The sequence below is a fragment of the Polypterus senegalus genome, chromosome 6, assembly GCF_016835505.1.
Source record: "Polypterus senegalus isolate Bchr_013 chromosome 6, ASM1683550v1, whole genome shotgun sequence".
Classification (NCBI taxonomy): Eukaryota; Metazoa; Chordata; class Cladistia; order Polypteriformes; family Polypteridae; genus Polypterus; species Polypterus senegalus.
Window position 1 is genome coordinate 31,023,116 of NC_053159.1, and position 18,039 is coordinate 31,041,154.

General features: G+C 35.1%; 1 protein-coding gene across 7 annotated transcripts in view; it reads right to left on the reverse strand.

The window, feature by feature from the left end:
- The window catches only part of acap3a (ArfGAP with coiled-coil, ankyrin repeat and PH domains 3a), a 125,787-nt gene that overhangs the window by 53,496 nt on the left and 54,252 nt on the right, over positions 1 to 18,039 (reverse strand). For all 7 annotated transcript variants that reach the window (XR_005634040.1, XM_039755743.1, XM_039755744.1 and 4 more), the window contains exons 3-9: positions 11,219 to 11,338; positions 10,817 to 10,870; positions 8,425 to 8,483; positions 3,338 to 3,521; positions 2,535 to 2,579; positions 2,144 to 2,239; positions 1,703 to 1,777 (exon numbers count right to left, since the gene is read on the reverse strand). Coding sequence is in view for 6 of the 7 variants with exons in the window: in XM_039755743.1 (XP_039611677.1) it covers positions 1,703 to 1,777; positions 2,144 to 2,239; positions 2,535 to 2,579; positions 3,338 to 3,521; positions 8,425 to 8,483; positions 10,817 to 10,870; positions 11,219 to 11,338 (633 nt within the window). In the remaining variant the exon portion in view is untranslated. The remainder of the gene's footprint in view (positions 1 to 1,702; positions 1,778 to 2,143; positions 2,240 to 2,534; positions 2,580 to 3,337; positions 3,522 to 8,424; positions 8,484 to 10,816; positions 10,871 to 11,218; positions 11,339 to 18,039) is intronic.

Here is an 18,039-nt window from a genome sequence, read left to right on the forward strand (position 1 = left end):
TATTTTCAGTACTACTGAAGAGTAAACATAAGCACTATTTTCCAACTAGACTACATCATCAGACTCTTTGCATTAAAGAAGAACTTAATTAATGACTGTCCCATAAGGGGTTGCATGTTGTTCAGATTCCATCAAAATGCACAAATTAGAACTAAAACTCATTATTGTTGAGATTTTATTTTATCATTCAGGTGTTTATTTTTAATTAGAAAGGAAAGTCTGGTATAGGTTACTGACTGCTCTTCTGATATTTTAAATATATTTTTCTGAACTAACTAACTAACTACAATCTGGTTTAGACATTTTTGAAACAACAGAGAAAAACATTGCTTTTATGTAAAGTGACATATGTATCATTTAGCAGCTTGCAGCACTGTTTAAATTGTAAAATACAATCACTGCACAAAACTAATCACCTGTAATTATCTAAATTGTTAATTTTTATTTATATTATATTATTTACGTTTAATAATTAATAGTGCAAACCACAAGCTGGGAATATAATTCTTGGGAATTAGTTTAAAATTTACATGTATACATATTAAAACTATTACGGTAATTTGTTTATTTTTGGCTGTCATGTCTGCTATGCATGTTTTAAAATAATGATACCGACAAATGATATCTTTAAAACTTTTCAATTTTAGCTATAACTTATGGTACAGGATGAAAATTGTCTACCTGCTCCATGCTTAATGTCCCAGCTATAGGAAGGTAAAACAAAAGGGCCAGTTCATTGCAGAAAATCAATTCTGTATTTGTCTAATTGGTTAGCTAGCTAATGCTAGACGAGGCTTTGGTTTAGCTGCTGATAATTATGTCTGCTCCATCCTTTGACCATAAGCAAAATGTGGGCATAACATGTCAACAACATTTTAATTGATCTTCTTCATATTTAGACCCTAATGCTTTGATGCCAATAAATAACACTTCCTCAGATGCCCCATTTCTCTTTGTAATCTATGTTTTGCTTCCAAATATATTTCTGCCATTCATTTTACTTTCTGATTCAGTCTGCTAAAGAGCATTGTTCAAGAACAGATGAGGAACCACAGATAATCTGCATAGATATTACATAGTTGGTGCTTTAAGAGATCCAAATATCACCAGTACCGAAGGAGTTTTCATCTGACAAAAATGTTGCAGGACAGGTCATACGTATAAATGTCAGAGCATCCCCTCACACAAATATTACATTTTCATAATTAAAAAACTTCAACTACATATGGCAGGGCAAATATTTCTTGGAAATCACCATCTCCAAAATATATGTATCACAGATATTTACTTGTTAACAAATAGACATGGTAGGTTAAGAAAAAATAAAAGATTTGTAGAAACAATAACATCCAAAGAAGCCATTCTTAGTGTTTTCTTTTGGAAACCTATGCCTATAATAAGAGAGGATTTCTGGATAAATGACTAGATTCCTTAATCATCAGTGAAATTCTTAGTCTTGTTTTTCAAAGATTCATTTGTCAATTGTGTCATATAAAATCTTAAAGTTATACTATAATGTAGATTACTTAAAATTTTTATATGTCTAATGGATAAGAAAGTTTGGTGATGCTCCAAAAAGGTGAATCATTACTTGATTTATTATGAAATAACCCACACACTTAATCTGGAAGATAAAATCCTAGTAGCAGTCCGTGCTGCCCTCATTGACCCATAGGAGAAAAAGTTTGTTGTACTGTCTCACCCGCTGCTGTATTAAAGCATGCTTGTGCTCCATGTCCCGCTTCTCCACAGCAGAGTCAATCACTAGCTGGTCCAGCTGTTAAAGGTAATTAGCAAAAAGGCACAGTATTATACTTAGTCAAAAGCATAGAAGTAAATGCTGCTATGAAACAAATGTATTTTTAGTAATGAAAACAAACATGTAAACATACTGTATTTTAAACACATTCTTGTAGTGGCACACTAATGTTGTAAAATCTAAAAATTTGCATTCAGTCTTCTTTAGACAATTAATATCTGCTAGGATTGTTTGTAAATCAAAACCAAAGAACGGGCCTCCTAGTACCTTGCTTTAACATGAGCCATTTTAAAAGGTGCAATTTAAATGCAAATAATAATAATAATTTCTGTTTAAATACAATTCTGTAATGCCTCAGTAACCTCCCGGGGACTTAATTCTCACCTCTGCAGCAAGTTTCTTCAAATAAGGATCTATCTCATCAAGCAGGTTGTAACCTTGTTGAAAGAAAGTATACTGGGCGTGCATGAAAGACAGCATCTGAAATGAAATTATAATGATTTATTTTTATTACTACCAGAAAGAGTTCAAATGGAGGAACAGATATAGGAAAAATGCAGCATATGTGTTAAATGGTATGTTAGTGTGGACTATTGATTATCTATTAAGCCTGAAAGTTATAAGGAGGTGAAATTTATATATAAGTGAAGACAATTTGGTATAAGTCACCACAGTCAGCCCAACCAGTATTTAAAAATTAGTACATATTGGCTATTACTTAAAAAATTAGAGCACTTTTACTATTTGTTTTTTAAATAATTCTAATTTATCTTACCGCATCTAAAATTTCAAACTTCTTCTTGGCTTGAAGTACATTAATCTGTAAAGAAATAAACACATTGAAAAACAGCCAAAAAAATGTACATAATGGCATGTTAAAAATGGAACAGAAAATCAATATTCTTCATCTTAATTAAAAAAAAAAAAGTAAAAATGCAGTTTCAAGATATTGTTTCCCACATTTAATTTATCTAAATAAACCTTTATTCCACATTATTTACTGTATCTTGGTCATAACTAAACCAGTTTTAGTTTTAGAAAATTAAACCAGGAATCTTCTCATTTAAAGTCCAATGGCCAAACCAATACAATTCACTGATAATTTTTCCAAACAACAGCAGTATTTATTTATAGTATGTAACAGTTAAAAGTCAGAATATACTAAGGTTTATTTTGCAGCATGTTCTGAAAAATTATGTCACTCTGTTTGATTATGCAGAACAAAGTTGAATAATTATTTTAATGCCAACAGTCACTAGCTTAACAAAGAGCATGTTTCAGAGGCAAAGGCATTTCACAAAGTTGAACTAGGAACCCTCTCATTTAAAATCCTAGCTACTACATCCCACTGCCTAAAAGTAAAGTGTTTGTACAAACATTAGCAGTGTTTCCACAGTTACAAATCAAAATATACCAAACCTGAAATTTCTAGCATCTAACGACAAGCCTTCTTACCTTGCTTGATTATGCAAAACAGATAAAAAGAAACACAATACCAGTTGTTTTTCAGAAAAAAAACACCACAATAAATATTTCCTTTACATGCACATAAAAAATGCAAGACCAAAGTAATTTTACCTGGAGAACATAGTCAAGGGCCAGATGCCTAAAGCATTTGCGTGTTATATTTAAGGTGCCAGTTGCCTCTTCTACTTCATGGGGTTTGTTACGAGGAGCCTGTGCATTCTTCACTTGTGCAATCTCCATATCTTCCCGCACTTTATCAAAGTGCTTTTTTGTCTCCTTAAATTTTCTCACATCTCTACAAGGAAAGAATGCAGCAAGAAATGAAGAATCTCTCTTAGACCCAATAGATTTACAGAAGATGTATTTTGTCCCAAAAAATATATTATCTATCTATCTATCTATCTATATCTATACTAATAAAAGGCAAAGCCCACACTGACTGACTGACTCACTCACTCACTCATCACTAATTCTCCAAGTTCCCGTGTGGGTAGAAGGCTGAAATTTGGCAGGCTCATTCCTTACAGCTTACTTACAAAAGTTGGGCAGGTTTCATTTCGAAATTCTACGCGTAATGGTCATAACTGGAAGCTATTTTTCTCCATATAATGTAATGGAGTTGAGCTGGATGGCCGTGGGGGGTGGAGTTTCGTGTGACATCATCACGCCTCCTACGTAAGTACGTAGAGAACAAGGACTCCATTGTATGCACGTCAGTGCTAGTTGCTTTGAAAACAACTTTTGCAGCCAGGATACCAAATTATATGGGTGGCTGCCCCAAACCTTTATCTGTCTTTGTCTCGTTTTGTGACAATATATATATATACCCCGATCTACATATTCTCAAATAGACAAGCCACACGCGCGTGGCTCAATGGTAGAGCCTCTAGCGCCGACATCCGAGGTTCGATTCCCGAGAGGGGATGCACCGAGTATGTACACGCGCTTAATTTTAGCCTCGCATCCCCTTGGTTTGAGATGTATGAAAAAATATGCGGTTAACACAGAATCATGTTACGTTATTTTTAAAATGTTTCCCTTTCTTAGCACAAGCACAGCTGAGAAGTTTCGATGCATGTACTCCATAACGTGTTAAAAAAAATAACGCATTTAATCACACTTTCAATTCCAAGCAAAGGGGAACTTTTGTCAATGCATGATTTCCTGGTACATCGACAGTACCGCCGCTCCCTATACGCAGAGTACGCAGTCTGCGTGGGGCACCATCCCAGCTGCTCAAAAAAATAGTTTTTATATATTATAATAATAAATTAATATTAGTAATATACATATACAAATAAACAAAAATATAAACGTATATATTGCATTTTACGGTGAACGCAGAGTAGGCTAAGAACACGTGATGGCGCGCCTCACCTCTATTACGGCTGCCTATTTGGCCAAAAATGATAATAATTAAACAATATGCCTGCTCCTGGAAAGAGACATCAACAGTCCGGCGCCGAGAAATGAAAGAAAAAAAAAAGCCCAAGATGAAGCCTGTGCATGTACCCAAATCTCTGGATTGCTCTGCGCATAGCAGTGACGCTCCCTGTAACTGTTACCTCTGCTGAGCGAAGTTTTTCTAAAATGAAGCTCATCAAAACGTACTTGTGCTCATCTATGGCACAAGAGCGCATGAGTGGTCTGGCAATTGTCAGCATCAACTTTGAATTAGCAAAGGCTTTATCATATGAAGAGCTCATTTACGACTTTGCCTCAAGAAAAAGCAGAAGTGTGCCTTTGTAAACTTTGAACTTTGGAAAGCTCCAGCAGATGACAGTGTTGATTTTATTTCAGTTTATTATTGTTTATTTTATTTATTATAAATGTTTTATTTAAAGTGTAATTTTAGTTTGTAGTTTTTGCTGTAGAGCTACAATTGTAATTTATAAATGATACAATTTATTTATGTATTTACTTTTATTTGAATAAAGTTCTATTTTGGCCCCTACAGTAGGTGTTTTTTTTAATTATTTTATTTTTACTTCCGTAATATTTGGGGGAGGGGGCACAAAAGTAAATTTCTGCTTAGGGCACCCATTTGGCCAGCAGCGGCCCTGTACATCGATTACATTGATGCACACTGAAAAGCAAGCAAAATTATATGCATTACAGAAAGCAGACTTTGTGGCTCTTAGTGGGGATCATTGGACTTCCGTGACCGTTAGTAATTCTAATTACATCTAATTACAAAATGTTCAATGATCACACTGTTTCAGCCTAATGTACAAAATAATTTTGGCTAAGGTTACTCAGAGTTTAAAGATGAAGCTGGTCAAATTACCTTTTATGTTTCTGACTTATTTTTTTAAGAAGAAAAACTGCACTTTATGTTGAAATTTTGGTTATTATTATTTAAAGACAATACTATTCTGAAAATGTACTTAAAGTACTTAAAATACCACCCAATTTTAGCCAGGGATGATATTTTTGTTTCTGTTTTGAATTGAAATGCAGTTTAAAAGAATTTTTTTTTCAGAAATTAAAAGAGCTTGAGTTTACAATATTCATGTCCATGTCTATTATTTGATTCTGTCCCCACTAAAACCCTTTTAAATAAAAAAAACATTTGCGATTTGGGGCAAATTTTCATGTGTGATTACATACGATTAATCAAGATTAATTATTACACAGCCTCTAATTAGATAAATTTTTTTAATCGAGTCCCACCCCTAATATATATATGTAGATTTGTATATATATATGTATATACAGTATATATGTAGATATGTATATGTATATATGTGTGTGTGTATATATATGTATATATATATGTATGTGTGTGTATATATATATGTGTATATATATATGTCTATATGTGTATATATATATATATATATATATATATATATATATATATATATATATATATATATATATATATATGATGTGTATTTATATGTGTGTGTGTGTATATATATATATATGCCAGCAACACTCATGACAATGAAAACACAATTACATTGTCAATCATGTTACGTTATTATTAAAATGTTTCCTTTTCTTTTTCATTACTTCTTTAACACACTACTTCTCCGCTGCGAAGCGCGGGTATTTTGCTAGTAATATATATTACTAAAACTTTATAAAACTTTATTTTCATTTGGAACAAACAAGTAAAATGTAAGCGATAATAGCTTTTTGCGTTGGGCTGAACATAGCGTATTAACAAAAACTGTTGGACCAATTATAATACAGAGTTAATAACTACTATATTTTCCACTTTTCTGGTCTACAAAGTTTTTTTTCAGTCTTCTAATGGTCCACAAGAAAAAAAGGTTGAAACTTCTGTTTTAGAGCGTGTGCGTGTGTTTACGTCAGCATGGTAGTATCAATCAGTGATCTCCAAGTAGTTTTCAAAATTCATGAAAGGATACATATTTCCAGAGAAATAAAGATTTATAGCATTTTTGAGAACTTCTATTTATAGACAATTTAAAAAACATAAAGTTGTTTAGATGCACATATTATTGTAAACCAGTAACGGCATACTGCACGATAACGTGCAGTGAATACACTTGACTTAAGCATTCCTAGTTTTCATACTCTTTCTCTGTCTCTGTTTAGCATTCGTTTGCTCAGAGGTTGATGCGCTTACTGCTTCCTGAGCAGCTCTTCTTTTCTCCACCCTAGCGGCCCACTGCTTCTTTTCTTTTGTCGGCATCTTTTCGCGTTAAAACTGATTAAGTTAGTTTTTGTGTTGCAATTACTTTTAGTACGTTCTCTTAAATGTTTCACTTAAGCTGGCACTCAAGTCTTCAATCTGCCTCAAGAATGATTAGCGAAAGTGGTAGGGAATGGGAACGGTGCTGCGCCGCATGGCCGCGCTTCTGCGCGCTGCCGAGAGTTGATTCTACAATAAAATAAAAAAAAAAAAAAAGAGTAATAAAAATCATTATTCCGAAAGCGGATAATAGATGTCACGTAGTATATGTGTACCAAATTTCAATTCAATAGGTGAAACGGTTTGCGAGCTACAGGTGATTAAAATCCTGGACAAACGAACAGCCACGGTAACGTATTATATAAGAAGATACAGTAGGAAAAGAGTGAACATCAGAAAGACTTGGACCTGAGGTCTGTGGATATTACAATGCCAATGTATGTAGAAGGTAGAACCACTTCTTTAATAAAGTACAATTAAAACAGGAGATTCTCAGCTTTACACAACGGTTCTTAATTTTCTAATGTGCTGTTCTCACCTAAACCAGTCTTTCCTCTTTTTTGGATTTGCTCTTACTGTATTCATTGAACTTCATGGCAAATCTCTGCAAAACTTTAAGGGTTTTTTTATTAACTTTAGTAAAATTGTCTCTAATAGTTTTGTAATTTGCTGCTTGATCTTTTAAAAAAACTTTACAAGTGAGACATATGAGGTTGTGTCCAATTTAAAACAGGATCTTGCTGGAATAGGTTCTCAACATCCTGTATGTCATTTGTTGTATTAAGCATTTCTATGTGAGTGCAAAAATGAATAAATGAGTGAATATTCTTGTAGGCATTATGTGCTATGCTATTAATGCTATATAAATTAAAATATTTATAAATTAACCTTGGTAAGAAGATGAGCCAAATTGAGATGACTTTTGTCCACAACTATAAAAATATTCTTTCAGTCATTTTTATAAACAGTGGTGATCAAATAAAACAAAACACAGCTCTGCACAAAAAGCAAAGGTATGAAAATTTTAAAAAAATACAGCCCAACATTTTCATCAAACTGCTTCATTGTGAAAATGGTTGCAGTGCACCGAAGCCTGTGGCAGCTAACAGGGTTGCACAATAGATAGAGCTGCCAGACTGCTGTTGTGCATAATGGCAAAAAACAACTTTGGCAGCCAAAAGTTAAAAATGTAACATCAAATACAAACAAATCCAATCACTTAAAAACCAAAATAAATAAATAAATAAAACCCTGAAAATCTTCAGTCCTGTATAAAACAATTGTGCCATATGAAAACATTAAATATTAAACGCCATACATACTTCAACTAAAATGTTCCTTTTAAGGCATTTCTAACACAGCTCCAAACCAAATGAAAATCTGACAAAACAGAATCTTAAAAACATTCTCACTAAAGCAAAATAATAGAATTAAGCTTATGTGACAACTGCAATGATATAAAACCTCCTTACCATTGGTTCTATGAGAATTTTAAATATTTTATTATAAATGAAAAAATGTTGCTACTTACTCTTTTACAAAGTTGTGGAGTTGCTGCTTGACCGACCTTTGTGCTTGATCAAAAAGAATCTGTTGGAAAGAAAGGAAAACTCTATTTTGGAATTTGTAATAGCATAACCTACTACCTGTTTTATAAGGAGGTTTATGTCCTCCAAGTCTTAGCATTCAGGAAGCCCTGCATTTAAGCAGTCCTCTTCTACATCAGCTTGCATAAACTATTCAATCATAACATGAACAAGTGCCAAACTGCAGTCTTTGCAACTATTTGTAAACTTCAGAGTCTACATAGGTGACATACTGTACATAAGTTATGGATCATTACAAGGATTATGACCATATAATTTGCACAGTGATGGACAAAATACTAAATATCTATACAGCTAAAAGTGATTGAATCAGTCTAATACTGTTTGCAACTACTTGTATGCAAAACCTAAGAAAAAAATATGTTTTTAGCCAAACAAAGCCACAGTTGTTGTTGAGACAGAGGAACAGATCCAGTGGTCTTGCTGTTAGGCAGATCAAGAGGGCAGTTCAATAAATCAGACCAAGGTGCTAACCAAAAGTAGATGCTATAGTGTGTGCACTCACACTCAGTTAATATGGATAACAACTGCACCCATGAAAAGTAACGGTAAGAATTCATAACAAAGAAAAGGAGAATGGTAAAAATTTCAAAATTTAAAAAATTTATAATCAGGATATTTTAAAATTTGATCATAACCTGTAAAATGGAATCTGACATGAACATGCCACATGTGTCAGGCAAAAACAAGGCAGCTGGTCACGATTTTAAACCAAAAAACACATTTGGGATGACCAATGGCCAAGACTGAAAGAAATCCAAGACAAGTTCACAACAAATGAAAAAATGCTACAGTGCCATATTGATAGTAAAACTGTTTGGTCAAAGCACGATTTTAACATCACTTTATTACTCTTGGTCTTTATTCATGTAAAAGTCATGAAGGCTTCTCATTAAAACTGGCAAACCTTCCAAACACCACTTACATGCTTTCTGGCAAAATAGTCTTCGAAGACGCATGAAGTTGATTATTAATGCAGGAAATGACACAGATACAGGATAGGCCTAAACTCACAAAAGGAAAGACTGGATATAGGATTCATAAGAAATGTGAAGGATGGACTATGGCAAAAAGAGGTACAATAATCAAAACTGGAAAAAAATTGAACCTTTAAAGTTTATAATATTTATTAAGAGCACTTTAGGGCCATTATGGCTTTCATCCTCCTCCCTTTTTTTAAATGGGCCATTTAACCTTTTTCCTTTTACTTTGCCGAAATCGACTGTTGCTAAGCTAGCCTTTTTGTTTAGCTCAAAAACCCACATGGCATAGCTCTCCAACCACTCCGCTAATCATAGGCTACAGCTGGCAGATGTCATCTAGTTTTTCAGCCATTTTAAACCATTATAAGACGTTACATTTTAAAAAATTCCAGTGCCTGTTTGTTTTCCATTTTCTAAGTGATCACTTTGACTTCAATTACGTTCAGTGCTGGAGAGAGAGACAGAAATCCATTATCTTGAGGCAAGCTGTAAAATTATTAATTTTCAGAAATAAATAGAGAAAGAGTGATGAAGCTGATGGCCAGTGGTTTGGATGAAAGCGAAGGCACAAATTTACAAAATACTAAATGTCTAGAATACTTAGTAGGACACATTAGCTGAACTCAGTATGCTCAAGTCATATAGGCACATTCTCAGTTACATCATTTTACTTCCTGGGAGAAATGGAAGGACTCAACCAACACTTTTGATTAACTTAGGCTGTAAATCTATGGATTTATAATATCTGACAACCAATATGGTATACAGTACAATGTATATGTACCACTGGAGACTCAGAAAAAAATAAATTCATCCAGACCCTGAGGCTAGGGATCTGCCCTGGCAATCAGAAAGTTGCCGGTCCGAATCCCGCAAATGCTAGAAGTGACTCTGCTCCATTAAACAATGCCCTTAACCTGCAACTGCTTCGTCCTGAGTATGATGTTAATCTAGCAGATCCTCTAACTTACAGGGAAAACTTCACGTTTGGTAGCAGGATTGGCAATCCAGCCACTGTAAAAAGAACCAGCGTGGTCCTGAGGTGCCACCCGCTGCACTCAGGTCCCAATCCAGGTGGTTCATCATGTGAATGAGCGCATGCTCCCAACCTTTATCTCTCTCTCTCTCTCTCTCTACTCTCCCTATCCCAAAGTTATGTGACTTTCTTCTAGACCATGACAACTAAAGACCATCCTCAGATACACTACAACACACTTTTACTTGAATTTATGCAACATATTCAAAGACATCCTAACTCACAGCTATACACTAAAACAAGCAAACTATTAATTAGCATCTTGTGTAGACCTTTCTCAAAGAAAGTAACCCTTACCATGTGGTAATTGATCATTTCTTGAAGATTCTCTCCACACTTCTCCAAACATTCCTGCAATGAAAACAAAACAGCTAGGTCAGAACATCTAAAAATCTCATTATTTCTCTACTTTTCAATGAAAAGTTAATTCATTAAAAACATTCATGGCACCCAGTCTCTAAAATAACATTGAAAGTGGCATGTTAAAGTAAAATACATTCTTTTTATTATCACTTTGTTTTTATATTCTGAGCACATCTGACTATATGTATTTGTTATTTTTATTAATCACTAGAATTAAGCAAATCTAAGAAAACATGTTTTATCTGCTGCTTCTTGCAGATTCACTGTAAGACCAAGCACTCATTTTAAGCTTGGTATGGGGCACTGAGCTCTGAAAAGGCTAGGCTGTTCACTTACTGAGATCATCTCGTCCTTTTTGCATTGCTGTGAAAGGTCTTTTACACCATTAACAAAAAGCTTGTTTGCACTGATATAGGCTTTCCCAGTTTCTATCATTCCACTGCAGAGCTTCACCAGCTGTTAGAAAGACAAATAAAACAATTTTCATTAATATAAATTGAGAATGCCATGTGTAAGTATTATGGGGGGAGGGGGTATGAAGGAGAAAGCATAAGGCTTTTAACAGCTGCTGACCTTTATTGATCACTTTTAATCAAATTAATTTTTTCATCAAACACATGTGACCAGAAGTTAGAGGCATAGCATTTTACTCTGATTGATTTATATTTAAATCACCCAGAAAACAAAATAATCATGATTCAGACAAACCTTCCTAGGAACAACATGATGCTGAAACATAGCCCCAGAAATGTACTGTATTAATTTAATCCATAGGAACAGTATTTACATTAGCAATTCTGACTGAAATGTCATTTCTTTCAAACACAATCTTGTCCACGGAATTCAATATTTAGGCAATGATAGTGCATATTATGTGTCAAGTAGTGTAATATCTACAAAGAAATAACTTGCCCAGTATATTACACATTCATTTAAAATACATTTTGGAAATCCTTTTAATTTTCTGCCTTTAACAAGGTGGGGTTATCTATCTCAGTGAATTCAATTGCACTAAGAGTCCATTAATACCTATAATCAAAATGGCAAAGAATATTACTACAATATGAAAAAAGACTCAAGGGCAATTACTTGGTAACTGTAACATGACTAAAATCACAGCTACAAGTTAGTGTTAAGCTATTTTATAAAACAGAATAAAAACACTGAAAATCAGAACAAATTCTAAAATGATTAAAAATACTTTACATAACTATTTTTCTAAATTCTTGGACTATTATATTGAAGTACTGAAACACTACAAAGTTTCAACAGTTGCCATACTGCTTATTTCCTTTAATAAGAAGGTCTATAAAAACTTTAATGTTTCTATTCCCAATGCCCTAATTCGAAATGAAAAAATACATTAAAAAATGAAAAATTCCAAACATTCCTAAATCAGTTTGTGATTTTGTGATTCTTTAATAATATTTTGCAACATACAGTATTAAATTCTGGAATTCAGTTCTGTAATGTATAGAACTTCAAATTATTCATTGTTTATTTGACTGAAGTTGTAATAATATGATTACACACCAAAAGTGTTAATTATTTACGCCTAATAAAGTTTATCTAATCTAATCAGAAAAATACCTAATCATACAATATATTTTTTCAATTGAACCACTACAACAGCATTCTGTAAAGATTGTGAATATTCTGTTACAATAATGTACACTTATATAATCCTACATAATCTGATTTTTTCACCTGGTGAATCCTGTGAGATGAGACTTAATGTTTTTAGAGGGGCTTATAACCAACACTGACATTAGAATATTACAGAATTTAAGATATTATTTACATATGTGAGTTTAAAATTTTGGGAGGTGCATACATATAGCTTTCAATGATTTACCCATTTTTTTATTTTTGCAATAAATCGTTACATTTTTATTGCAAAATGTGTTATATACTATTTAGTTCTGATAAAAGGTTCTTGTTATTTAGTATTAAAAAAAATCTGTGGTTCTTCGCATTCACTTTTTTTTTTCCTAAGGACATTTGACCTTCTCTTTTGTTCATAGACCTACATTTTACCTCAGGTGCAAATAAAATGTAGCCATTTTAGATGTGAAATCCATTAACATTATACTACACAGGCTGAATATAGTCATACGCCTTAAATCAGTTTCAATGTATCCTTCTTCATTCTGTTCTACTGTCTGATACAAGATCCTCTGAGATTTACTGCCATGACCTTTTCTGCCTTTATACATTGCCATTAGCAGATGTACTTGCAAAGTATAATACTAACTTTCATTTGTATATTGATGACACTCAGCTATACAGTATTAGTTAGTTAAAGCCAATAATTTAAATTTTGTCATTTAGAAGTTTACATTAAATGAATGAAAATTACTAATCTTAAAATTGAAGATAATGTTTAGTGGATTGTATTTATGTAAATATTTATGTAACTCACAAAAGGCTTGAATTTCAGTTTAGCTGAATCAACTTATTAATTAGGTGTTTGACACAGATTTATCCATTAGTAGTCATGCTTCCATACAATCTAAAGCAGGCCTATTCAAATGGTGGTCCGCAGCCACATGTGGCTCATAAACAACCTTTGAGTAGGCCAGTCCGTAGGTACCGCCAGGGCTCCAGATTGCAACTAAAATGATAGCAAAAATAGGTTTGGTGATTATCATTTCTACTAAGTTCGCTAGTCGCAAATTAAATCTTTGAAACTTTAAACTATTATATTGCAACAGATGTAAAATGACATTTTCTTATTGTTTAGTGTATGTGCCAATAACATATGTGTTGGTACAGGCTCCCCTTTTCATATCCCTGAGCCACATAAAGGTTGGTTTATATCCTGCGCTGGGTGAGAGGAAGTCATGATGAAAATGACGTCAGAGGTGGAGACAAGTGCGGGAAAATATTTCTAAGTACACAGTACTGCTGAGGGGACGGCTGTGAATTTCAACAAAAAGCTGGTTATTCAAAAACATTTGAAATTCCTCTGTCCATCATATAGGTCCCCTGTGTGGGAAGCAGCCTGGACACAGACAGGTAGACATTGTTTAAGCATCCAACACACGTTTATTCACAATATTTACACAGATGACACACACACACACCCCAGTGCCGCAGCACCAATCACCCCAAAGTCCAGGCCTCTTTAAAATGCCTTTGCCTCTTCAGGTCCGCCTCCCCTCCTCTCCTCTGTCCACTTCCACCCGACTCCAGCCGTCAAATGGAGGGAGGAGGCCCCTTTTATGTTCACCCGGACGAGCTCCAGGTGCCTCCCAATAACCTTCCGCGGGCCCTCCTAGGTGTGGCGGAAGTGCTGGCTATGCACCCAGAAGCATTTTGGGTGTCCCTGGTCATTCGACCACGGGCCCCTATAGGGTTGAGCTTCCAAGCTCTGTTCCTGTGGTCCCCATATCATCTAGGGCGGCTGCCCTCTCGTGGTCCAGAGGAGGCGTAGTCCCTCTTCCGGTTCTTCTGGGCGTCCCGGCTGGGTACCACCCCCAGCCACTTGCCACACCTGTTATGATCATCTGTGCCTCTTAGAATTCAGTTGTCCCTTAAGGCACACTAAGCTGTGATTGTCAATGACCTCCTTGTTTGCACATCTCTGCCTGCCATATCTCTTTTGATTTAACTCAAACTTCATGCACAATGCCTGCCTGTCTGCCAGTAAACATGTATGAGCAGTCTCCTGCCTGCTGTTTCGACATACATAGCGATGTGATGAAGTCTACATTTTAAGGTTGTAGGTTTATTACTGTCGCTTTACTGGGCTGCTCTGTGATTGATGGCAGACAGTAAACTTTGTTTAAATGGTATCAAAAAATAAAACTTCATTAGTTATTACTTAAGTCATTTTGGTGAGCGCACAATATGTTCTGTTACCAATAAATTCTTTAACTAGAGCTCATCAACAAAGAAATATGGGAAATGATTTAGTAAAAAAAATAATAGTAATAATTATAATTAATGATTCATTACTTGGCACTCAAGAACATGTAGCCTTGCTCTTAAACATTTAATCAGGTAGTTTTTTTTTCTGGGGGAAAAAATTTCACGAGAAAGATGTTGTTGTGGAACTCAAATTTAACCTTTGTCATAAATGTAATTAAAACCAAGTGAACTAAATAATTTAAGTTCTATGAAAAAAAACCCCAATCCCTTGCCTGTCATGACCACCCCTTTAAATTGGAGGAGGATCTCATATTTCAGAAGGGAAACAAATGTTATTGTTATTACTGTGCACTTTTTAAAATTTTTATGCACTTTGAGATGTGCCTGGGTCAGAGGGTGAGCAAAATATTTATTTTTTTTATTTCAAAAGTGGAAAAAAAGTATTGCCACTACCTCAGATTCTTTTCAATTATAGATTTTTTAGTTGTTTTTTTTTATATTGTTCTAATAATTTACACAACCAGTGAAAAATCTGAGAACACCTCATTAACTGGATGCAGTTAATGTTTCATGAAATCAAGGCATAGAAGAAATATACAATGGCAAATAAAAAGTAGGCCAAGGAATCATTAAATGTAAAAAATGTTATTCAATTTTTTGATTCATCAAAGTAGCCACCTTTTGCTGATGTAACAGCCAAACTTTTTGATGCAGAATGCCTTTCACTCTGTGCAAGTCACCAGCTCTGCTGGCAGCCAAAGAACCCCAGACCATCACACTTCCTCCTCCATGTTTGACACACACTGAGGAGCCATTCTTTCACCAACTTGACGGTGTACAAACACCCTGCGTGATGAACCAAAGATGTCAAATTTTGATTAATTGGCTCATAAAACTTTCTTCCAATCTGTAGTAGATCACAGCTGGTATTTCAATGCCCTATTTTATTCTTTAAGGAATCAGTTTCTTACTTCTACTCGCTCTGTCAAACCTGCTTTTTTATAACACCGTTAAAAACTGTGCTTGATGATGTTGTGCTGTGAGGCACCTATCACACAAGCTGGTGACTCTCAGAAACATGTCTTCTGATTGGGTTATGACTTTGGGTATGCCTGATTTCTTCCTATCAGAGTTCTTGCAGTTTATAATTGCCTTTGGATTGTGTAGGACACCACTGTACTCAGTGACACTTTGATTTTTTTTTGCAGTTTCTCTAAATGAAAGGTCTACACTTCTAAGGGTAATAATGCTCTGTCTCATTTGTTAATTGCCATTTTCTTCCCATTATCACAGGAACGTTGTCCAAGTAGTACTTCAAAGGGTGTAGTAACACAATCTGTTCCAACTCTGCTTTAAGACAGACAGAGGGTTTTTAAGTAATCAACAGAAGATGGGACACCTGTGCAAATTGTTTGCTTCAGCTTGCAAGACTTAATTTTCTTTAACTGCTGCATAACATCTGTATATTGTAGCCTATTAGTTGTTCCCTGAAGAAGGCAGTTTATAATATTCTGATATATCTATACTAATAAAAGGCAAAGCCCTCACTCACTCACTAATTCTCCAACTTCCCGTGTGGGTGGAAGGCTGAAATTTGGCAGGTTCATTCCTTACAGCTTCCTTACAAAAGTTGGGCAGGTTTTATATCAAAATTCTACGCGTAATGGTCATAACTGGAAGCAGTTTTTCTCCATTTACTGTAATGGAGATGAGCTTCAACGACGTGGGGGCGGAGTTTCGTGTGACATTATCACGCCTCCCGTAATCACGCAGTACATAGAAAACCAGGAAGACCTCAAAAAAGCGCTTAAGAAAACATGCATTATATAATTGAGAAGGCAGCGAAACAATAAGAAGCGAGCGAGTGACATATACAACCATATTCATGAGTTCTGCTACTTTGGAAACAAAGCACGATGTAAACCTACACTTTAAATTAAGTTCATAGACAGGCTGCCGCTGGCGTTTGTAATTTAGTGCCTGCCCATATAAGGCCGTCCGTCAGCGGCAATCCAATAGCAAACTGCCACTAAATATTCACGGGTGAAGGACTGTGCTTATGGAGAGGAAGATGAGATGGTCAGGGTGGTGTTTGACACAAACTCAGCGAAACTGCGAGAGAAAGTTTTAAGTGCCAGGACTAAGGTAACATTAAATACAGCCATGGACATAGCACGAGATGGCACCAGCACAGCTGGGAACCTTCGATGCATGTACACCGAGCGGCTCCGTGAACTGGCGCAGTGCACAGATAAAAGCAACAGTTCCAAAGAGCTGAACAAAACCGAATTACACAATTGAAAAGGCAGCAAAAATATGAAGCGTCTGATACATACAAGCATATTCATAAATCCAACTACTGCGAAACAAAGCACACGTTGGAAAAAGTCAATGTCCGCTAAAGGAAGACAGTGTAAAAAACCCGTGCATGCAGTGTGTCAGGTCTCAGATAAAGAAGAAGACAGCTGTTTATTGATGCAGTAAGAAGCGAATCGATGAATGAAACCTGTCATCTTTACAGCGATTGACAAACACGGAATGTAACTTGAACACAACACATCCTACAAATACGAACCTGATTGAAAGAAATAATGATAATCAAATCCTTGATGACAGCAACACTCAGTAACACTCACAAAACAAATACTGTATATTGACAGTCATGTTACGTTATTTTTAAAATGTTCCCTTTTCTTTTCTAGCTTTTTAACACACTACTTCTCCGCTGCGATACGTGGGTATATATATATGTATATATATATAACCCGATCTACATACTCGAATAATGGATACTTTATTAGCCATCAATGATTGTTTTGGTAAAGCCATACTCAGTGTATTCATTAGATGAGCGGTAAAAAGTAAGAGCGAGGGAGGATGACTTATTGAGGCATGCAGGCTGTAGTGCTTGCGTCAACTCTATCTGAATTGCGATCACATTTGAAAAATATATCTTTTCAAGTTCTATTTAGTCCATATGTGTCAAACTCAAGGGCCGGGCCACATCCGGCCAGCGTGTAATTATATCCGCCCGAGATCATTTTATATACTGTATTATTGTTATTAAAGCCGGGTATATGAAGCGCTGGTAACACAATAAACTACAGATCCCATAATGCAGCGCTTCAGCTGCCTTGCCAACACTTACGCGTTAATCAAGTCTACCTTATGATGCTGCAAGTTATTGCGAAGCTAGCTCACACGATGCTGAAGAGAAAAGTTGATTCTGAAAATAGAGCCTTTAAAAACCGATGGGAGGCTGAGTATATGTTTACTGAACCCGT